We start from the raw sequence: 24,331 nt of genomic DNA, 5'->3' as shown, positions 1-24,331 counted from the left end.
TTGCTAAAATTTAAGAAGATCGTCCCTAAAACACGCCAATATCTTGAATTTCATCAATCTGACGCAAAACCTGTACTCAGATGATCGAATGGTATTGTATTCAGCTTTTAATTTATGGAAAAAGATTTAAAATTGATTGAACAAAACGTAACATATTTGAATTTTAGTTAATTACATATTTTGAAAATTTGCAAAACTCGATATTGAGCTAAAACTCAAAAACTGTTCTACTTAAAATTTTTTGAAGGTCGGTTTCGAAATCAGCACTAAATTGTGCATCGAAAATTTTGCTCGTTGACAGAAGTTCACGACTTTCGTTTTATTTTGTAAACTTGTGTAGTATGCCACAATACTAGATTTGTGGCTGCCGCTCTCCCTCCATCCTCGGTCGCGCCCACCAGGTCCGCCCATCATACTCTCTGCGCTCCATGCCTTCTTGTGCCTACCGGATCAGTAGCAAACACCAGATTTGCAGGGTTGTTGTCCGGCATTCTTGCAACATGCCCTGCCCACCGTATCCTTCCGGCTTTGGCCACCTTCTGGATGCTGGGTTCGCCGTAAAGTGCAGCGAGCTCGTGGTTCATCCTTCTCCGCCACACATCGTTCTCTTGCACACCGCCGCAGACCGTCCTTAGCACGCGTCGCTCGAAAATTCCGAGTGCTTCAGTCCTCCTCGAGCATGGTCCATGTCTCGTGCCAGTAGAGCACCACCGGTCTTATTAGCGTTTTCTACATGGTGCATTTGGTGCGTGGGTGAATCTTTTTCGATCGCAGTTTCTTCTGGAGCCCGTAGTATGCCCGACTTCCGCTGATGATGAGCCTCCGAATTTCACGGCTCACGTTGTTGTCAGCCGTCAGTAAGGATCCGAGGTAGACGAATTCCTCCACCACCTCGAAAGTATCCCCGTCTATCGTAACATTACTACCCAGACGGATCTGGTCGTGTTCGGTTCCGCCTAGTAGCATGTATTTTGTTTTTGAGGCATTCACCACCAGTCCGACCTTTGCTGATTCGCGTTTCAGGCGTGTGTACAGCTCTGTTACCGTTCCAAATGTTCTAGCGATAATGTCCATGTCGTCCGCAAAGCACACAAATTTACCAGATTTTGTGAAAATCGTTCCCCGCCTGTTGAGCCCGGCTCGTCGCATCACACCTTCCAGAGCGATGTTGAATAGTAGGCATGAAAGTCCATCACCTTGTCGCAGTCCCCGGCGAGATTCGAATGAACTGGATAGTTCACCCGAAACCCTTACGCAGTTTTGCACACCGTCCATCGTTGCTTTAATCAGTCTAGTCAGCTTCCCAGGAAAGCCGTTTTCGTCCATGATTATCCATAGCTCTGCGCGGTCGATACTGCCGTATGCCGCTTTGAAGTCGGTGAACAGGTGATGCGTTGGGACCTGGTATTCACGGCATTTCTGGAGGATCTGGTCCGTTGTCGACCGGCCGTCGATGAAATCGGCTTGATAACTTCCCACGAACTCATTCGTGTTAGGTGACAGACGACGGAAGATGATCTGGGATAGCAGTTTGTAGGCGGCATTCAAAATTGTGATCGCCCTGAAGCTCTCACATTCCAAATGGTCGCCTTTCTTGTGAATGCGGCAGATTACCCCTTCCTTCCACTCCTCCGGTAGCTGTTCGGTTTCCCAGATTCTGACTATCAGCCGATGCAGACAGATGGCCAACTTTTCTGGGCACATCTTGATAAGTTCAGCTGCGATACCCTTCTTACCAGCTGCTTTGTTGGTTTTGAGCTGGTGAATGGCATCCTTAACTTCCCTCAGCGTGGGAGTTGATTCATTTCCGTCCTCCGCTGCACTGGCGTCGTCGTTTCTTCCGCTGTCGAGGCCCCTGTGCATTTGTTCTCCACGCCGTTCAGATGCTGATCGAAGTGTTGCTTCCACCTTTCGATCACCTCACGTCCGTCCGTCAAGAGGCCTCCGTCTTTATCCCTGCATATTTCGGCTCGTGGCACGAAGCCGTTGCGGGATGCGTTGAGCTTCTGATAGAACTTCCGTGTTTCTTGGGAATGGCACATCAGTTCCATTTCTTCACAATCCGCTTCTTCCAGGCGGCGCTTTTTCTCCCGAAAGAGGCGGGTCTGCTGTTTCCGCTTCTGTTTATAACGTTCCACGTTCTGTCGAGTCCTTTGCTGCAGCATTACCGCCCTCGCTGCGTTCTTCTCCTCCAAAACCGTTCTGCACTCTTCGTCGAACCATTCGTTCCGTCGATTCCGTTCCACGTACCCGATGGTGATCTCGGCTGCGTCGTTGATGGCTGCTTTCACTGTACTCCAGCAGTACTCTAGAGGGGCCTCATCAAGCTCGCCCTCGTCTGGCAACGCAGCCTCGAGATTCTACGCGTACGCTGAGGCGACATCCGGTTGTTTCAGTCGATCTAGGTTGTACCGTGGCGGTCGCGGGTACCTTACATTTGTTGGTGACGGAGAGTTTTGGGCGCAGTTTTACCATCACCAGGAGTCGATGTTGGCGCCACGATAGGTCCTGACGTCGATAATGTCGGAGATGTGCCGTCCGTCAATCAGAACGTGGTCGATTTGAGATTCCGTCTGCTGTGGTGATCTCCAAGTGTAACGATAAGGGAGGCTGTGTTGGATAAAGGTGGCCATATTTTTGGAGGCGGCGAAATCAATGAGTCGTAGGCCGTTTTCGTTCGTCAGCTGGTGGGCGCTGAACTTACCAATCGTCGGTCTGAATTCCTCCTCCTGGCCTACCTGAGCGTTCAAATCTCCTATGATGATCTTGACGTCGTGGCTTGGGCAGCGATCGTACTCGCGTTCGAGCTGCGCGTAAAATGCGTCCTTGTCATCATCAGTGCTTCCGGAGTGTGGGCTGTGCACGTTTATTATGCTGAAGTTGAAGAATCGGCCCTTGATCCTCAACCTGCATATTCTTTCGTCGATCGGCCACCAACCGATCACGCGCCTCTGCATATCACCCATCACGATGAAAGCTGTTCCCAGCTCGCGTGTGTTGCCGCAGCTCTGGTAGATGGTATGGTTACCTCTAAACGTTCGCACCAAGGATCCTGTCAAACATACCTCCTGCAGCGCTATGATGCCGAACCCGCGGTCCTTCAGTAGATCGGCGAGTATGCGGGTGCTCCCAATGAAGTTGAGAGATCGGCAGATCCACGTACAGAGTTTCCAATCGCAAGTCCTTTTTGTTCGCTGGGGCCGTTGCCGTTGGTCTCGGTTCGTATTATTGTGTTGCTGATTTTCCGTTACAATGTTTTTTTTTTACGGCTGGCTCGTACGGCTTGACACCAACCCCCTGCTTTCCGGAGCGCCATAGTGCACAGTTGAGCTTAGAGTTCTTCCCTGGCACTCGAACGTAGATCAGCCGCCCCTAACATGGGGATCAGACGCTGTTGTGAGCCGCTTCTCCTGGAGAACAGACGCTCAGGTTTGCCAAAGTAAACCCCCCCCCCTTCCCTGTCAGCCTTCGACCAAAGTTCCCACCGGGGTTGGTTACCCGATCTTCCCTAAGGTTGCTAATAGTTTACGGCCGGTACCACGAGGAGGTAGGGAATAGGGATAGGAATTGCTGGGCAGAGGCTAGTGGATCTAGTGGCAATAGGATCTGAATTGGGCAGCATACCCAACCTTTACCGTGCCAGGTATTTCACCAGAAATTTTAAGGTTAATCTGCCATTATTCCTGCAGAGAATAAAAATTTCTGCAGGGATTTCTCCATATATTCTTTTGAGAATTCTGCTTAAGAGTGTTCCAACATTTCCATCTGGAATTTTTAGAAGTATATCTGCATTAATTTCTTCCAGAAATTGTTCTAGAAAATTTTACCAGAGATTATTCAAAAATTAATTCAGGAATTCCTTCATAAAAAATCCTTTACAAATCTATCTAAGGAGTCCTTCAAATTCGTTCTGAAATAACCGTAGACATGGATTTCTTCAGTTTCTTTTTTTTTCAGGGATTGCTTGGATTCCTAATATTTTAGGATGATTTTGTTTAGGGAACTCACTTGGGATTTCCTAAGAAATTGCTCATGAGATTGCTGCCAGGATTCCTACAGGTATTCCTCCAGAATTTTATGCTAGAGCTCTTCTTAGGATTCCTTCAGGCTAGCCTTCAGGTATTGTTTTTTTTTTTCTTCAAAAATTTAGTACTTCTTCTTTCAAAAACTCTATCTGGGACTCCTTCAGGATTTATTAATGTCGTTCCACCAGGTATACCTCCAGGAATTCCTCAAGGGATTCCTCTTCTAGGGATTCCTCTAAGAATTCTTCCAGGGGTCCCTAAAGGAATTCCTCCGAGTATTCCTTCAAAAATGCTTCCTCCAGAAGTTCCTATAAAGATTGCTCCAACAATTCTTCCAGTTATTCCTCCAAAAAATTCATTTGGGAATTTATGCAGGGACTTCTCAAGGAATTCCTTTGGAGATTCCTCTAGGGAATCCTTTGCTCCGTGTAGTTGCCAGCTTATAATGGCACTACGGACCCCCTGTTCCGGGGGTAAAAGTCCACCAAACAGGGAACCCCAATCCAAGGTGTCAGGCGACCCGTGCTGAGGGAGTTTAAAACATGCTCGATCTTTAACGGAGCCCGTAACGTGGGTAGATCTCCCTTTTGGGTTGCGTTACGGAGTAAGATCTACCAAACTGAACCCTGGTGACATCCAGCTTGTTGAGCTAGGGTAATGCGTTTTGGTAATAAAGATTCATGGTACAAAGCCCTTGTTACTAGTGACAATTTCTAAAATTGCATTTATTTTGCCTTACGGATAGTTAAAGACTCGGTTTGTTCTCGCCGAGACTACACTTGATGTAAGAAAAACAAACATGCTTTGCGTATCTTACTGCGTAATAACCTACTAAGGACTGATAAGTACTGGTGATACAAGGACTCACGTGAGTTCTTATTACCGAACGCATTCTCTAATTTGACAAAAATACATAGAATCGATTATGTGTGATTAAGGGCGCACTTTCGCTGGGATTTATTTCCCTGTGAAAACGGTACTTTTTCATCACATTCGATTTCTCGAACCTCTGAGGTAACAAAACAAGATCTGTATCGAAATCGATGCTCCATTGCCTCTCAATGACAATGGAGTAGTACGACATGCACTAAATACTAAGGATACGGGTATTGCCACAAAAGATCTAAATACTGACTGGTCGCAGTGGCTCATCTGAATAGAAAAAAAGGGAATCCTTTTGAGATTCTTTCAGAAATTTTTATTTTAATGCACCCTGGAATTCCTCAAGGGCTTCCTCCAGAAATTTCTCCAAGGATTCCTTCTGGTCTTCCTCTGAAGGTTTCTCCTGCAGTTTCTCTAATGTTTCGTCAAGAAACTCTTCCACTAATTCTTCTAGGAATTCATCATGGAATCCGTTTTAAACGGCCTATTCCAATAAAAACGTTAACTATCCGTGAAAAAAAGAACTCTCTCAAAAACGTGTAAATGGTTGTTTAGGGTTAAGGTTCGCTACGTGGGTGAAAGTTGTCCACAGTGATTGTTAATATCATCTTCCTCTCCACCATTGTCGTTTGCATTGCAGCAAGATGAGGTTGATGATGACACCGACACCAACCAACCAACCGAAGGGATGACAAACGTTGTAGATTTAGCTTGGCGAAGCGGAAGATCTTTTGAGTGACTTTAAAAATTTAAAGCGCACACCCACCGGGGTTGATTTGAGGCAAACTAGTGAGCCCTCGCTTGAAAATGGCTGGTACACTGTTTTGCATAGACCTCATCCCCGTCCGCTGTTGCACGCGTAGTCGGCAACGACGACAACCGTCGGTGGCGCCTAGATGGCAACCAAAAAGACAAGCTTCTTCCGCAGCAGCAACAGCAGCCTGCAATAAAACGATGATCAGACAATTTAGCAATGGCATTCGGTATATACCTACCTATCTTAGTTTGAATGTTGAGATACAACAAAAAGGCGGAAGTCAGCCGTATCACGCCGCTACCATGTACTGTCAACCGTGAGCTGAATGGGTGGACGGTGATGGTACTGAAAGAGACTTGTGGGTGGTTTTCTAGGCTGTCTGTCGGTTGTTAGATGTAGACGTTGTCATCGTTGTCTATTGGGTGGCGTATTTAATGGTATAGGCAGACCAAAGGATACGAACTTCAAATTGTTTAAAAATATTCATGACCATAATTTCTCTACAAGGTGTTATGTGTTTGAAGTGTACCGTTCACATTCTCTTTCTCTAAAAAGTGCTCCTAATTAAGTGTTTATACACTTTTGACAAGTGCAAACCAAAACCAATAAACCCTAACTCATCCATCCCAGTCTAACAGCTTTTAACCATTCCAGGAGGACAATTTCCCCTTTTTCATTTTCACTATTCAGTGAAAACACCTCTGTCAATCGTGTGTAGGTTAACCAACCCGTCGAACAAGAGATAGACTTTTTTATTCTTCGCTAAATTCAAGTTGGGCGGCTAGGTCAGGACGCAGGCCATGAGGCTGCATCCGCCAACATCCGGCGATAATGGGCGGACGAAAAAACGAAAACGAAAACACAAAGCCAACACAGTGCGATGGTGGCAGGCGGTAGCGTACAACCAAACCAACCAGCTTGCTGCTAGAAGAGAGATGCGAATTAGCAATTTTCCTCCCACTTTGCCGCGTTCGTTTGCGATGCTTGGGCGCTGCTGCTCGCTTTAATGAATGAGCGCAGCGATAATGGTCCGGTGGGTGTGTATGCAAATCATGAGAACAAATACAATTTGACGTATTTTTTTCGGTTTTGCTTGTGGCTGGTTTCTTTGCAAACCTTTTTTTTGTGTGTGTCTCTTGTGCATTCGCGGGCCAATTAGGGTAATTTTATAGACGATTATTAAAGTTTGTTTTTGGCTTCTGAGCTTGCGGTGGGATCTTTCATGCGCTCGGGTCGGAAAGGAAACTTTCTTTGAATCTTTGTTTGTCTTCTGGGTTCAATGTATCACCAGGAACATGTAGATTGAAATAGGTAACAGAAGGCAAATGACGGCTTATTCGCTGTTAAAACCATTATCTATTTCCTTATATTGGCTTAACTTAGCTTTGCATAGCTTAGATTAACTGTACAAGTCAATGCGATGATTGCTCTTCCGTCATTGATCTGAACTGGTATGAATTGCACTGAGAATCAACTGAATTAGAGGCTGGGATATTCCACTTATTCCCAAAGTGCAATTTAAGCAGCTCATATATTTTGGATCAATACCGGTTCTTTCAGTCAGTTGGGTAGGGAAATGAATGTTAGAGTATGACGGTTGTTGCTACTAGAGACCGAGACCCCACAACCAGCTCAGCTGGAGTGTTTGTTAGTAGGACAGGATGTTAGATCTGGATCTGGGCAAGGTTGCGACCATTCATTTGCAAAGATTTACATTCATTTGCTATTATCTCAGTTCAGAAGCATGCTATCGAAAAACAATGTATGGATGAATTTAACCTTGTAATTTTATCTGAAAGTTTGCCGAATAACATTGGGGTCGCAAACGTATACCAAAATCGTGAGCGAGTTGTGAAGGCAACTCTCCACGCGATGAATGTAAATTTCATTCACGCTGTGGAAAGTTGCCTTCACAGCTCGCTCACGACTTTGGAATGCGTGTGCGACCCCAACGTTGTTCTGCAAACTTTTAGATAAAACTTCAAGGTTAAATTCATCCATACATTGTTTTTCGATAGCATGCTTCTGAACTGAGATAACAACAAATGAATGTAAATCTTTGCAAATGAATGGTTGCAACCTTGGATCTGGGACTCACCTTTGGTCGGTGATGCGATCCATGGATAGAGGATATATTTGAGTGATAGATTGTTTGTTGATTACTCTGGTGAAGTAGGTGCGGCACAGTTTGCTTGATGGCATAACTTGTAGGCGTTATATGATAGATGATAGATTGACACTGTGCTAAAAAAAGGAAGGAAAGGAAACGTTTTTTTTTTTTTTTGAAGCAGTCTAATTTCTAGTGATGGCTATGGACTTATGAATATACATGAGTTATATAGGTTGGACGAGAAAGAGCGAAAGTGGATGGAAAGAAACAAACTAAGAGGAAAAAGACGGCCAGGGATTGAACCCAGGACCATCTGCATACGAATCAGAAGCGATAGCTACTAGATCACTATGCCGGTCTGTTAAAATCATTCTCTATTTCCGAAGTTAAACTCTTCAGCAGCGATTAAAATGACTAAATAACCTAGATGACGATCGAAAAGAGAACTGTACGCCGTGGTACCAAAATGTTTCAAGTCTTTGATGTTTCGCAGCCTTATTGTTTACGGTTTGGAAATTTTGTCGGCCTTCGTGTTTAGCTTACCCAGGTTACCCCGGGTGGAAAGTGCGTTGATTTTAAAGTTGATTTATGATATGCTGTGTGGATTCTAAGGAAAATTTAAATCATGAGTTTTCAATGTAATTATAGGATGTTCCTAAAGGGAATGCTGGCTGACATTTCGACTATTGGAGGAAACCAAGAAGTTACTCCTAGAAGAATTCCTTAAAAATCTGCTAAAGCAATACTTTGACAAATTGTTCGAGGAATTCCTCAAGAAAGGAAGCACTGTATGAACGTCGTAATAAAACGCATAATAGAATTCCATACGGACCTACTACAGAAATTCAGTTGAAAGCTGGAATTTCAGTTAAACTTACTAAACTTACGGAAAAGATAGAGACGAACCAGCCAAGGGCTGAAAGTCTCTTTAATAAAGACAAATCAATCAATCAATTACGGAAGAACTGCAGAATATTGTGCAGATATTACAGAGGGTATTCTTGAAGAATCACAGAAAAAGTTTTTGAGTGAATATCGCAAGCTTCTAGGAGAAATTCCAGAAGGATTTCTTGGATTATTCTCGAAACAAATTCCTGGAAAAATCCCTGAAATCGCAAGTGAATAATTGCTGAAGTAATCTAGGGGAAAAAAAACTTCTAAAGAGATCGCGGACAAATTCTTGGGTAATCTCAGAAGAAAATCCTCGGAAAATTCTAAAACAAACTATGGGAACTATGAAAGAACTCTTTGACGTATCCTAGAATTAGGTCCAGGAGAATTCTTGAAAGAAGTTAACCCTAGTTGGATACACGGAGAAAAACATAAAGTTATGTCAATCATATTGCTGTCGCGAACAAGCATACTTGTGCACTGACTTTTATACGATCTTTTTTGGGACTGTACTACACATACTACCATAGGGCGAAGCGAATCAGTAGCTTTGAAATTACCAAAATTGATGAACTGATTAGGACAAGTAATATGGTTGACTCAATCATATTATGCTTACTTCAACAATATTTATTGTTGATGGTTTGACAGCTCACATATTCTCATGATAGATTCAAGCATGTTTATGCTTAACTTCACCCTTCCTAACCCTTAACTTGAGGGTTAAATTAACTGTTACGGATGGTTCATTTAAGTAACACAAAAATAAAACAAAAGCTTTCAATTCAGGATAAACATTTCTATAATAGTCGTAGTTTAGTGCAATATGATCTAATTGTAATATATTGCGCTACATACACTTTTCCAGAAACGTTCAATCCGCAAAAAATCTTTGGATATCGTTCGTCTAGGTAATATGACAACATTATTGTAGCCACTTTGAACATCCTAGCTTTGAACTACCGCCGCTGCTCCCACCATACTAACGAAAGACTGAGAATACAGCATTCATTAGGCTCGGTCAGCACTGAATCAAGCAAGGTTAAATTAATGACTTATATGCTTGGCTTGAGACTTCCAGGAGAAAACTCAGAAGCAACTCCTGGTTAATCTTAGTAGAAATCGGAATTCAAAAAAAAATCGGAAACTACCGGTAAAGCAGTTCCTGGAGGAATCTCCAAATTAAAAAAAAATCCTGAAAAAACACCTTAAGGAACCAAAGAAAAGACTCCTAAAATAATCTCAGAAGCAACACAAGAACTCCAAGAAAAAATACTTGGATGGATACCAAGAAGAATATCTGGATGAATAACTGAAGGGATATCTGGAAGCGTTCCGGAAGGATTTCCTGAACTAATCTTAACCCTCTAATACCCAAATTTTTGATTTTGATCTAAATGTCATCTTTCGTCATCTAAGATCGATTTAAACGTGTTTTGGATGATTATTCTTTTTAATTCTCGAGTTCGTGAATTTCATTTTTTGATTTTTCTAATTTTTATTTTTGATCATCCCCACACTTTTATATTTTTCCTAGAAGCCAATTTGAGGAACGAATTTTTTGAGATGAAAACATTTTGAGATTTTATGAAATTTTATTTTCCGTGTAATTTTAAGGAAAATAATTTTAGAGTGTATTCGACTCCCTTAAACTATTAAACAAGGATAGAATTATTTGGGAAAATTTTAAAATTTGTTAATTGTAGCGATTCAATACAATATAAACAATGACTGCTTAAAGGTGACTAAAACATCAATTTTTCAATGATTTTTTAAAAATGTAAATACGCTTTGAAATAAACCAAAACCATTTTGTGATATACAGAACAGTCCTAAATATCAGCCAAAAATATAAAAAAATTGGTTTTCCACGAAACAAAAATTACAAAAATGCTATACCCCGTCTAAAGGCGGGATTGGGTATTAGAGGGTTAACGAATTCTTGGAGAAATCCAAATACACACATAAAAATAATGAGATTTACACGTCATGTAAACTTCATTTTAGTCATGTAAACTTAGTGTTATGATGGTTTACATGATATATCATGTAAATTTGTGTTATATGTCATGTAAACTCTCAGAGTCATGCTGAATTACATGACATATAATGGAAGTTTACATGATATTTCATGAACTTTACATGATATGTCATGTAAACTTCTGTGATATCCCACGCTCCAATTATGTGCATCATATGTCACAGAATTTTACACTCTTTTTTCGATCTGTGTAGAAACTCCTGGAGGAATTTTGGATCAAAATCATGGGAAAATCCAGAAGGAATTACAAAAAGAAATCATTATTTTATTCTTGCTACACATGTTTGTACAATATAATTTTCTTTTTTCTTCTTAATAACTTTGAACAGCTGTACACCCGATTCTTTTTTTGCACAAGACGTTTTTTTTTGCTTTAACTCAGTCAGTTTTGAGCAAATTGACTTGATTTTTCATACTCACTAATCGTATACAAAATCGTGTACAAAATTTCATCAGAATTGGATTAAAATTGATTGAACAATATAAGCAAAACCCCAGCTCGTGCAAAAAAAAAAATTGAGTGTTGAAGTATATCCAATTGCACGACGGGATGTCTTGGCAGATCTGAATATCTGGTTCTGTACGCTTTGTGAAGTTCAGCAAATTTTCACTAATTAGTTTCACCTAAACTTCAACTAAACTCGTCACGGTTCAACTGAAAATAAAACCGACAAGGCCTTCTGGAACTTGTAAATCATTTCGGAGATAGGTAGGCACGTTCTCCTGGCAGACAGTTCGTTCAGTACTGGTGTGGCTTCGAACGGCCTTTTCAGCAGAGGTAGTTGTCTGTCATCGGTAAAAGTGGCTAAGTGGATTATGATTTAAACATTAAACGGTTCTGCAAGCGGCCTTCGATGTAGTTGAAGCAAATTATTGTAATACGGAATAAATTACACTAGTTTACAACATTTTTGAACTCGGTAAGCTGATGATCATTTTTGGTGTAGATTCATGCCCTGAGTTCGAAAACACGAAGGAAAAAAATTACAGTAGAGCGGATTTTTTTTCGACTTTCCATACAAGGTTGATGATTTGAAATTTATTTTTGTTCTATTTTTAAGCAAAGTCGCTCACTTCACACATCTCATTTTCCATTAATGCCCTGATTGAGACTGTAACTCGCTTACATATGAGATGTCAAATAAACATTGAGAAGAATTTTTAAATGGTTTTTTTTTCTTATTGAAAAAAAAAAACATTTCTGCATAATTTTTGAAAATTTTGCTAAAATTAAAGGAGATCGTCCCCAAAAGTCGCCAATATCTTGAATTTCATTAATCTGACGCAAAACCTGCATTCAGATGATCGAATGGTATTATATTCAGCTTTTAATTTATGGAAAAAGATTTTAAATTGGTTGAACAAAACGCAAGATATTTGAATTTTATTAGATTCCATATTTTAAAAAGTTGTAAAATTCAATAATGAGCTAAATCTCAAAAACTGTTCTTCTTAAAAATGTTTGAAGCACGGCTTCGAAATCAGCGCTAAATTATGCTTCAAAAATTTTGGTCGTTGATAGAAGTTCACGACTTTCGTTTTATTTTGTAAACTTGTGTTATCTGATTAATCTCTTATTCCAGCTGGAATTACTTGGTTATTCAATTACCATACATCGCATTTAATTGAACTTAAAGCGTAATTACAAATTCAGCTAATTGAATTAAAAAATTTTCCTTGACCTGATATATGGCCTGTCCAACAGGGTGTCGTGATGTTACTAATAAATTACAAATTACAAATTAAACGGAAGAGAAAAGATTCTACAGAACGCATTACCACCATTCATATAGCGTATTGTGTTGCTCCTTACTGTGAAACATCGCGAGTATCACGCGAGAATGTTCGTATATGTGCGCTAGAATATCGAGATATGTATCAGGCAACCCCCTCACATTGGTGATCGATTTTGTGCATTTCATGTGAAGTGAACAATAGAGTGGCACTCTGTTAGGAATTATAAATCAAAGGTATACATAATACTTTTCAAAGTGTGTCCTGACCAATATGGCTTGCTGTCTAATAAGTACTCCTTTCTGCAGCTCTTGGTGGAATCGCAGCGGTTAACGCGGTCCTTCACTTAACAAAGGTTGAAACTAATATTCCTTCCCTTTTCCAACCTGACTGCAAGGAAGTGGCCGGCGCCGTTATTGTGCATTAAAGAGACCCCGTGGAAGTTGTACAGTGAGAATGACAGTTTCATCGTGGAACTTGGTTCGGGTAAATCACGTAGTAGCAACCATAGATATGTATGCACTCTGCAGTCAGTTTAAGCTATGCTATGCTAACGCATCACCAACATAGCACATCTCAGCGGGAGCCATAAGAAATACTAATTCCAAATCGTAAACAACAGGCCACGAAATGTCAAAGACTTAGAAAACCGGGGCGTGCTATAGAAATCGATGTAGTCAGTTTCAACCTAAAGAAAAAGCATTGTCGATGTGTTTTATGTTTGTTTTACCATGATATAAATTTAAAACATTACCAGAAGTACGTCTATTACGCAATAAATGTAACGGAAATTTCCTATCTTCCTTCTTTTCCAGATCCTTGCCAATCACAGAAAATGAATCAATCTCGCCCATTCCGCAAACCTCCGGACGTGGAGGAAGCGCTATCCTCCATGCTGTGGACGCCGTACGACAATAACGCCTCCGATTCCGATTCCTCGCTAGACGACAGTGGGGGTGGACCTTCGTCGTTGATGGACCGCCTGGCACTGACCCCAGGGCGATACAACGGCAGCAGCAGCATCACAAACAACAATCATCTCCAATCGTCGTCGATAAAACGGAGCTTTTCCGAGTGGAACTATCGCAGCTTCGATGACGGCATCAAAGCCGGATCCCCCCACCCTACCAACGGTAGTAACCTGACCAGCAATCGTTACAGCTATCCACCCTACTATGGCTTCCACCCGGCTGTGGCGACGGGTGCCAATGCTTATTGGAATAGTAATAATATTTACCCTAATGGCTACCCAGCACCGATCACTGCAACGACAGCGACGGCAACGACAACAACTATTTACCCGCTATTACCCTCCCAGCCGATGCCCCCCTCCCTGCTCGATTGGAAGCAAATCCGCTCAACTGCAACCGGAATCTATCAACCACCGAGTGCGCCATCACCGATGGTGGTTCCTACGATGACCGCCACCACCACCACCACTACCACCTCGTTATTTCCGCTCAGCTTACTCAGCATGGACTCCTTCCCCCTGACGGCCGGCATTGGACCAACAACAGTTCCTTCTGCAGCTTATGGCTTCTGCGAGGATGATCTGATTAACTCCAACATGACGATTGGCGTCAACGACACCTTCGGTGATTATCAGGTAAGCACCTACGCTCAACGCAACAACGCAACGCACGCTCCCTGTTCGGTCAGTCAGGGGCAAACGAAGACATTAGGGAGGAGCTGTTAGCGTTAGGTTAATTGAAACGATGTCGAAACAATGAAGACATGGGTGGCTTATGACTGATTTTATCTTTTACGGCTTTCTTGTTCTGCTTCTTGTTCTTTGTTTTGTGGCGCACGTGTACACGTGTTGATAAGAAACCTCGTGTAAGATTTTACAGTTAAATGCTGAATGTCGTTTTATTCTTCGAGAAAGCTGGTTTTCGAAGAATTTAATGAATCATAGTGAACCATCAAATGAAACTATCGAGTAATGTTGCCCATCATTACCACTTTTTAAAATACTTATCAGCCTTTCATTATTCGCCGTTGTACACATGATGAACTAAATGTATTTATGGTACCATTTTCTAACATGTTTCCAGTACATCCAGAAACACCAGAAATCATGAAACCTTAAAATACAATTACGTATATTTGTAAACCTGAGCTGATGATCTATGGTCGAGCAGCAAGTTTGTGGCAGTTCATTAAACGCCCCATAATAAATAAAAACAAAATCTATAAGTAATTCGAAAATTGCCAAAAAATAAATAGGGGTAGAAGCAATAATAAACTATAAAAGTTCTATAAACAAATCAAAAAGTGCATAAATAAATCATAATTTTCCATTAATAATTGATTTTTGAGCAAAAAAAAAATGTCAGAATTCCACAAATAAATCAACAATTGCAGTAAAAAAACTATATTTTTTTAACAAAAAAAATTGAAACCTACTACATCATAGAACTATGATAGAAAGACTGCAACTATGTGTGCAATTTTACAGACAATCACTTGCTGTCCTCTAAAAAGGGATAACGCATTATACCGGGCAAATTCTTGGCTCGGCCAATACTTTTAGTTAGAATTGCATTCAAGTTAATAACTCGTTGATTCGTACTTATTTTCTAAATTTTCAATTGTTTTTTTATGTTTTTCATTCGGAAATGTTTTAATTTATTATGGAAAAAACGTATTTATTTATAGAAAATTTAAGCTTTTTTGATGGGCGAAAATGTATTATTATTATTATGTTTATTTTTTAACTTCTGATTTTGAAAGAGGGAAAAGCCCCTTTGAGTGATTTCCTTACATTACGAAATCGTTCTCAAAAAGGCATAAAACCTCTTTTTCTTTTCAAAAAACCAGTAATTACAAAATAAAGAAAACTTAATATTAAAGGCTCATCCGGAATTGTTCCATGCCAGAGCCGACGACATCCAATGGGCCACCACAAGTATAGAAATCAGGGGTCAAATACTTGATCGGAATCATCGGAATCGTATCCTAGGGAAGTGGTTTCTAAAAATAAAAAGGAAAAACAAAACAGCGAGCATCAAATTTGACAAGAAATTTCATTTAAATATTGATATACTATTTTTAAGATGGGCAGAAATTTAATGGCCAAAATATCTCGAACAGACACAGGAATATCATTGCTCAAGCAAACCATTCTATCCATAAGTTTTTTTCTAGGTAATTTATAACGAGGACATTCAAAAACAATATGATCTATATCTTCATATGATTTATCACATGCACAAAGATTAGAATCTATGATATTCATACGATACAAATAATCATTACAAATATAATGATTAGACATTAATCCTGAAATAGAACAAACAAAATTACATCCAAGTTTTTAAACCAAGGATGATTCTTAGTTCTTGGACAAATGGAATAACAATATCGTCCTTGTTCACTTTCATTCCAAGAAATTTGCCAATTGTTCAATGAATATTTCTTCAGTTTGGAGAAATATTCATAGGAAAAAATATCACGATTATAAATTATTCCACGAAAAACACCTAATTTTGCCAAATAATCAGCTTGTTCATTGCCAAAAATACTACAATGAGCTGGAACCCAAACAAATTTTATAAAATAACCTCGAGAATTTAAATCATGTAGTAACCCTCTGATTGACAAAATTATATGATTAGTTTTGAAATGAAAGTTTATTGAATCTAGAGCCAAAAGACAACTCCAGCTGTCAGAACACACCATGTATATGCTAGGTGTACAATTTTTAATCAAATTACATGTAAAATATAGAGCAATTAATTCAGCTGTGAAATTGGAAGATAGGGATTCCAATTTATAAAAATGGACCAAATGCAAACTAAACACTCCAAACCCTGCAACACCGTCAATCATGGAACCATCTGTGTAATAAATTTTATCATTTTCAATCCCAATTAATTTTCGTTTTAATAACAAATTGGCAAATCGAGGATAATCCTGATGAGGAATGTGTTTCAACTCTTCAAGTATTGATAAGTCAATACAAGAACGATATGAATGGACACTCATATTATAATCATGAAAACCGGGGGAAGAATTTTGAACAACACTTTCTGTAGAACAGAAAATAAAAGAACTTAAAATTTTGCTAGAGGGATTGATTTCATTGAGTGTTTTTAATGTATCGATAAGTGGATGACTAATTGAAAAACAATGGACCAAAAATTTACTATTTAATTCATGAAAACGATTTTTGAGTGGAACAACACCAGCTAAAACTTCTACGGATTTTGTATGAGTAGAATTCAACAGTTTTAAGCATATTCTTAAACTTCGAAACTGATTTTTTTCAAGCTTGGAAAAATGTGTTTGAACAGCACATCCAAAAGCAAGGCAAAAATGTAGTTATTTATTGCAATTGTTGAATTATTCGTGGAAATTTCGACATTTTTTATTGCTCGAAAATCAATTATTTATGGGAAATTTCGATTTATTTATGTACTTTTTGATTTGTTTATGGAAATATTGTTGCTTATTATTGCTCTCATCCATAGCAATTTCTGGTTTTGTTTAGGAAAATGATCACTTTTTTATGAGTCGTTTATATTTTAGCTCGAAGTTGGTCTATCTGATTGGGATTAAGCACAGTAGTTAATTTACTCTCAAATTTGAAAATTATTTTTATCTCTGCTGCATAGATTTAATTATTTGTATTATTTCACATTTATTTTTTTAGAAAACTCAGGTGTAATTAATCATTAGTCATTGTAAGTATTTTTTGTGTTTAACTAATCATGATGATTAATATTAAACTTGCAAAAAGACATGGGTAAACTATTGATCATTTAAACTTATCACAGTTAAACTTAAATTTGATCAATAAAAATAAAACGAAACTTGTGAACTCCTATTTCAATTTCAGTATTATTTATTAGTGCAAAACTTCACTTTAAATGATACTATTTTATGTTTTCCTGGTTCATTTTCTAGGTTCGGAAGGTTTTCAATTATTCATGAATAACATAACATTGAAGGGGGAAGGGGAGTTGGTCTACCAGGAGACTTCAGGGGCGTTTAAAAGGGGTCTCAGGGTGCTTTAGAGATTTCAGGAGCGTTTAAAGGGGTCTAAAAGTCGTCTCTGGGGATTTCAGGGATTTTCAGAAGGTTCTAGGGGGCTCCAAAGGGTCTCAGGAGTGCTTCAAGGGATCTCAGAGGCGTTTCAGGAGGTTCCAGGGGTACCTCAGGGGCGTTTTGGAGGGTCTAATAAGGTTTCAAGAGGTCCTGAGTGGTTTCAGAGGGTTCCACACGTCTTAGGGGCGTTTCAGGGTATCCCAGAAATTTCAAGTAAGTTGCAGGATACTTCAAGGGTTCCATAATACTTCAAGGGGATTTCAGGGGCCTCATGGGCATTCCAGAAGATGCCAGATTGTTTCAAGGAACCCCAGGGGGACGATAGGGAGGTAGGGGTTTATGATATGCTACGTAGCTTTTGATAAAAAATACTTGCATTAAGTATCATTATCCAGTAAATCAAAAAATAAAAATAAAATATATATTGCATGATCTATTTTTTACATCACATAAATGTAAATAACAAATAATGGACATAAATGCCGGCTTTCTTTCATAAGACATGCAGTTATCAGACGCAACAACTGTAGGTATTTAAGAAAATGGTTTTGAAATCCTACGTAAAGAATAATGAATAATGAAAGAAAAATGTGTATGAAAATCAATTTCACTCAAATGCTTCTCACGACCAATAGCTGGTTGCACTGCACTGCACGCCGCTAAGGTTGCAAAGGAAAAAAAAGTTTTTGGCATTGTGGTATTGTTCTAGGAGTTCCTTATATAGATTCTACAGGACTTCTTCGAAGAATTCCTCCAACAATTTCTGAAGGAGCTCCTCTAGCAGCCTTGAAAGGAATTTCTCATGGTGTTCTTTATAGGTTTCCCCAACAGGAGAACGATAATATTTTCACAGGAATTCCTACTGGGATTCCCAGAAAAAGCTTCTGAAGACATCACAAAAGTATTTGGAGGAATCTCAAAAGGAATCCCTCAAGGAACTTCCTGAAGAATTTCAGAAGAAACTTCTAGAGGAATCTTGAAGAAAATCATAGAGAAATTCCTAAAAAAAAACTCTTGGAAGAATCTCAGAAGGAGCTATTTGTTGAGTCTCAGAAGAAACTCCTGGTTCAATTTCTGAAGTAAACACGAAATTGAAGGAAACCCGGAAGGAAATTCTGAAGGAACCCCGAAAATATCCAGAATACCGGAAGATTTCCAGATAGAACTCCTGGTGAAATCTAAGAAAGGAAATCATGGAGGAATTCCAGAAGGAATGAATGGAGGGATGCCGGAAAAAGTTCCTGGAGGAGTCCTGGGAAAAAACCTGGATAAATCCTAGAAGAAAGCCCTCGAGGAATCTCAGAAGAAACTCCCAGAAGAATCCTGGAAAGAATTCCTGAAGAAATCCGAAAAAGAACTCCTGGAGGGGTTTCGAAAAAATGCCGGAGGGGTTTCCTACAGAGATCTCGGAATGAATATCTGAGTGAAATCAAGAAGGAACTCCTGGAGGAATCCCGAAAGGGACTTCTTTAGGAAACCCAGAAAGAAGTGTAGATGGAATCTCAAAATAAATTCAGGTTAAAATCCCCGAAGAGATGTCCGAAGAAAGTGCGGGTGGAACAGAGGAGAAGGAAACCTTGAAAGAACTCTAGAAGGAATTCATGGATAAACTTTTAGAAAAACCTTAGAAAAAAAAAGAACTCCGGGTAAATCTCAGGAGGAAATTTTGATGGAATCTTAGAAGGAACTCCGGAAAAAGTTCTTGGAGGGATCTCTGAAGGAACCCCTGAAGGAATATAAAAAGGAGGAAATTTCAAATGGAATTCCAAAGAAAATTGTTGGAGAAATCTCAGAAGGAAGAGCTGGAGGAATTAAAAAAGGAACAATTCCCAAACATGAGAACCCCAGAAGGAACTCCTTGAGGAATTCCAGAATGAACTGTTTTAGAAGAAACTCCAGCAGTGTCCTTCAAATGTCATGGTGAATTTCATGCAAATGAATCCAAATTGATATTCTTAGCAGATTTATTAGTGAGCAAACTAATATCTTCGAAAGAGCTCCTAGGCTAATATGGTATTCCTGTTCTTCGGCAATAGGCAGAACGATGGGTGGTTTATTGCGCCATTAGCTTCGGTGATAATCTCCTCTGGTTACACCTATGGTCTTGATGTTGGCGATCTAAACCTGGCAGTCGGCAATGCATTTTTTCTATCTATGTTAACGAAATGTTAAGCCCTAGCCTAGTTCATATCGGGACCCACGCTTTACTTCCCTTCCGAAGGAAGAACTCACATTTTGCGAGTTTGTCAGGAGCGGGATTCTATCCCAGGTCCTCGGCGTGGTAGTCACGTGCTTTAACCATCATACCAGATCCGCTCCACAGTCGGCAATGTTTTCTTACTATTGTTGTTTTTTCTAGAACTTTGGGAGATGGCTTAGCAGTCTTGGAGGAAATTGAAAACTAGTTGTTTAAATCTTTCCCGACGTTTCGATCCGTTTGGGATCTTTTTCCAAACGGATCGAAACGTCGGGAAAGATTTAAACAACTAGTTTTCAATTTCCTCCAAGACTGCTAAGCCATCTCCCAAAGTTCTATATCAAAACAGTCGAAACCCGATAAGGCAGCCCCACTGCCCCTACATTCTACTGTTACCAAGGGTGATTTTCATGTTGTTATTAGAACACAAACAGAGGCAAGTTTTGCAGCGTGAGAAAAAATGTAGAGTTTGCAGAATTTCATAACATTAAGGGGCTGTCCATAAACCACGTGGTCATGAGGGGGGGGGGGGGGTGTTCGGCCAATGACCATTTTGTATGGACATACAAAAAATTTTGTATGGAAAAATGACCACGCGGGGGGGGGGGGGGGGGGGTTTGAAAAGTCCCAAAAAAAATGACCACGTGGTTTATGGACAGCCCCTTATTTCTATTTTAGATTAAAATGCAGCTGGTCAATCGATTCAAGCTATGAGGACAAGCTTTCTATGTGCGGAATATCCGGAATAAAAAAATGGTTCATGAGAAAGGATGAAGCCTCGTTCAAAGGCTCGTTCTACAACATTTCCGCTGGGGTGTGGGAAAATGAAAATTCTTTTAAATATTTGCACCCCAGATTCTCAAGATTTTAAATATTCGGAGCGGATGTATTAAGAGGTATGCAGGAGTTTCCAGCCAGGTTTGTTTCAGATGAATTATTATTTTGAGCCCATCAATTTCTATGGAAGTTTGTGTACATTGATGGGAAGGCACCATCGCCCAAACTCGCTTGTTATTGAGTTTGTATGACGTCACCTCCCTCCCCTCAAAAGTTGTTTACCTTTGACTCTTTACTAATACAAGCAAAGGCTGAGTTCCTCCCCTCCTTTCTTATATCACATTGGTCTATACACATGATCATAAATGGCATGATTCTGGAAAATTTCAAACTGACTTTTCAATAACTGAACATTTGATGCGACGGTCAAAGACGCTATTTTGAACTTGTGTATTTGTTTTCAATGAGTAATAAATATTTTACAAATTGAATGTGGGCCGAATATTGAGGACATTTTTTCACTATGTACCCAAATCTTGGCCCATCAGTAAAGTGACGTCAACAACACCGATAAAGTGACGTCAACAACATTGCTTGCGTAAGAACCAGAAAGAACAAACAGGAAGAAATATTTTGTGTACGGTGACTGTAAAAATATAACCCAATAATAGGGTTGCGTTGTTTTCGTTAATAAATCAAGATAGAACTTTAGTTTAAGTAATTTAATTACAGTTTTTTGAAAATTTGGATTCGAAAATGTAGTTTATAAGTAAGATTGGTGAACAAACAGAGATAATACTTCAGCAGAAATATTGAAAAAATAAGATAATAAGTGGTTCTAGTGCATGGAAAGCAATAGGCCAACGTTGTATCCACTAATAGGCCAATTTTTGTACCATAGACCAACGTTGCATACCATCGCATCGAATCTTTTCAACTTAATTAAGTAATTTCTTGAATATACACGTTAGTTTACTTCCAATTGGTGAACCATGCATTGCCCAGAGTGTGTAATAGGGTCAACATATTATTTCTAGTGCTATTAATTCATGATTTATGGTCAAAATTGTCAAGGCGGCCTGCAAATTAGGCCAAGGAATGGTGCATATACCCTATATTACCTGAATTTACTGTGCCGTTCTGTTCTTGTCTTCCTGCATTGTTCTCCATAGTTGTCTTTTAAGATGGAGGCGCGTGGTAGTTTATAGTTGGTAATACCTGTGGTGACCTGTGTTTCGTTCGTTTCAAGTGAAATTCTTTCAACTGTTATTTTTAATGCTTCATGTTTGATATTTATGCTTGATATATATGGTACATAATCACATATGCATTACATTTGGTATGGTTTTAGTTGATCAGCATGATAACACTATCCAAAAGTGTAAATTCATACTCTCAACTTTGATTGCCTCTACATCGAACATGTAAAACATGATTATTGTGTTAAGGAAAAGGCGTTTCAATTTACAATTTTCTTAACATTGAATGTAAAGTATTAAATTTAAAGCATTATATGCTCCCCTTAATTTTGAATTAAAATGCATTTTTACGGGTAGGTTGCAGCAGTTACTGATCAATCTTCGAATGAAAACGATGGGTAATAAAGAAAAAAAAAAAGCCCAAACGATTCGCTGTATTCTGTCAGCGCATATTTTCTGGATAAAATGCAATGCATCTCATCATGAATTGTTACGAAGCAGCTTCACAAAGAAAGCGTGATCTTTGAGAAGACGACACACCGCGCAGCAATGAATGTAGTAGCATGGAGGCATGCAATCTCCGCTCCTCACGTTACACAGCATCCACAGCGCGGCGCACAACAACTTCGGAAGGCATCTAGAGCAATCATGTGCGCGCTCTTGCTGCTTTGCTTTGTGGTATTTTGTCCGGTTCAGGTCGCCCAAGATGAGCACAAAAACAAACCTCACCTCATTCGCAAGCAGTAAATCATGCGGCAGCAGAAGAACTACTCTACCTCATACCTACTCCATCCGACCGAGCTATGTGTACATGACTTGTTTTTTTTTCTCGTTCATTTCTCCGAAGATTGAGCTTGTTTAATTTGCTATTTTGTTTTGTTCTCCTTTTTGCAGGTTTATCCCATTACACCGGTCGTTTCTGCCACCGCCGTTGGTGCTAGTGGTGGTGCTTACCTGAGCCACCCGAACGGCACAAGACAGCAACCGTCGAGCTTGTCTTCGTCGTCATCCTCTGCGGCATCAGGTTACGGCCTGTCGAACGATGGCAACAACAATTGCACCGACTACCACAGTGACAATAACAACAGTCTGTGCAGAATTTCCGCAATGTTTAAGCCAGTCATGCGCAGCACCAGTACTACCCACAGCGGCAACGTCGGAGACCTACATTTGTCAAAAGATCAACGACGGCCGCAGCATAGCAGCAACATAGAGAATGCAACTGGTTCATGTTCCGCCATCGCTGACTGCACGACGACGAATGAATCCTATGTTGGATGCAGGCCGGATGAACGTCCGAAGTGGAATACGCAAAGCATAAGCCCGTTTAACGGCTACCACCACGAGCACATGGTAGGTGGCTGTGAGGGTGAAGCAGCTGACGATGAACGATGCGAGGGAAGGGACCGCCATGCGAACACGATGGAGAGTCCACCGAATGGATTCGATCGTGCTGCATTTAGTAGTGTGCGGATAGTGAACGGAGCAACATACGCGTACGGTGATCTTTTCGCGTCGGAACGTCGTTTGATCGCTGCGACCGACCGACAGACGATCGAGCGGGTTTCTAGTTCTAGTGATAACAACGGTGTCCCCATTAGCAACCCTCGAGGATCTAGCAGGGCTTTGGATAATTTGCGTGGTTTTGGCCGCAGCGTACGGGATCGGTTCGTCGATATCATGCGGCTGAACGTGCCAGCGGCCCCCGAGGGCAGCCGGACCAGTGTTTATATTCCGTCCTCCGAAGGGATGGCCTCTGTTACGGATAGTGCAATTACAGGCGAGGGTGGACCTCGACCTACCTTAACCATTCAAGTGAATTGTGTCGATACCAATAATGAGGTTCAGAATGATGTTGTCAATAATGTGTCCTCTGGAGTGAGCATCGTGAATTGCTACAGAGAAACGCCCAGAAGTGCTGCCGAATGTTCCAGTGATAAAGATAGTGGAGAAGCTGCCATGGAAGGTCAATTCTACCCCAGTGATGTTAACAGTGCTAATTTGAATCCTACGGTTATTGATAAAAATCATGTAAATATCAGTGCAAATGCAGAGCAAATGGTTCATGTTTCTAACACAGTAGTGCAAAGTGGTTCCAACGATCCCTGTCTGATCGAGAATAGCTATGCTAAGAAGAATAGTGCTATCAATCAAACTACCCTGCAGCAAACGGATATAGACCGGATCGAACCGGCCAACAATCGTACCTACACTTCGACCGAGGCCCAAACCGACGATCCTCCCATTCATATCCCTCGCGAAGTGGTTCCCCCATATATCCACCAAGCCCCCATGATGCCCCCTCCCCTTCTCCTGTCTCCCCCTCCCGGATCGGAGTTTAGTACCCGTGAGCATCGTCGTCGGGAGCGTCGTGAGCGGCGTCAGGCACGCAACCGGATGCAGCATGTGCACCCGATGGACCAACCGCCGCCACCGCCACCGACCATGCTGCGACCGCCGCCGATCGAGATTATCCCGGATATACTGCACAGCCATTTGCCGCCACCGTACACGACCCTGCCGATGGGGGCCACGGTGCTGCCGGCACCGCCAGCGATTTTGCCAGCCGTGGTCCACCCGGCAGCGGTGCACCATCGTGCTGCGGGGGCGGCGGTCGGAGCCGAGGATTGCCGATACTCGTTCCCGATCCCGATTATGAGAAGGTAGGT

General features: G+C 40.7%; 1 protein-coding gene across 1 annotated transcript in view; it reads left to right on the top strand.

Annotated features, from left to right (window-relative positions):
• Nucleotides 1-24,331, top strand: part of LOC115269977 (uncharacterized) — a 617,722-nt gene that overhangs the window by 32,351 nt on the left and 561,040 nt on the right. Inside the window, exons 2-3 of the mRNA XM_062853057.1 lie at nucleotides 13,256-14,046; nucleotides 22,557-24,325. Coding sequence (XP_062709041.1) covers nucleotides 13,276-14,046; nucleotides 22,557-24,325 — 2,540 coding nt within the window. The 5' untranslated portion in view covers nucleotides 13,256-13,275. The remainder of the gene's footprint in view (nucleotides 1-13,255; nucleotides 14,047-22,556; nucleotides 24,326-24,331) is intronic.

Source organism: Aedes albopictus, chromosome 2 (assembly GCF_035046485.1).
Source record: "Aedes albopictus strain Foshan chromosome 2, AalbF5, whole genome shotgun sequence".
Taxonomy (NCBI): Eukaryota; Metazoa; Arthropoda; class Insecta; order Diptera; family Culicidae; genus Aedes; species Aedes albopictus.
Note: the sequence above shows the minus strand (reverse complement) of the source record. Positions and strands in the feature narration are given on the sequence as shown.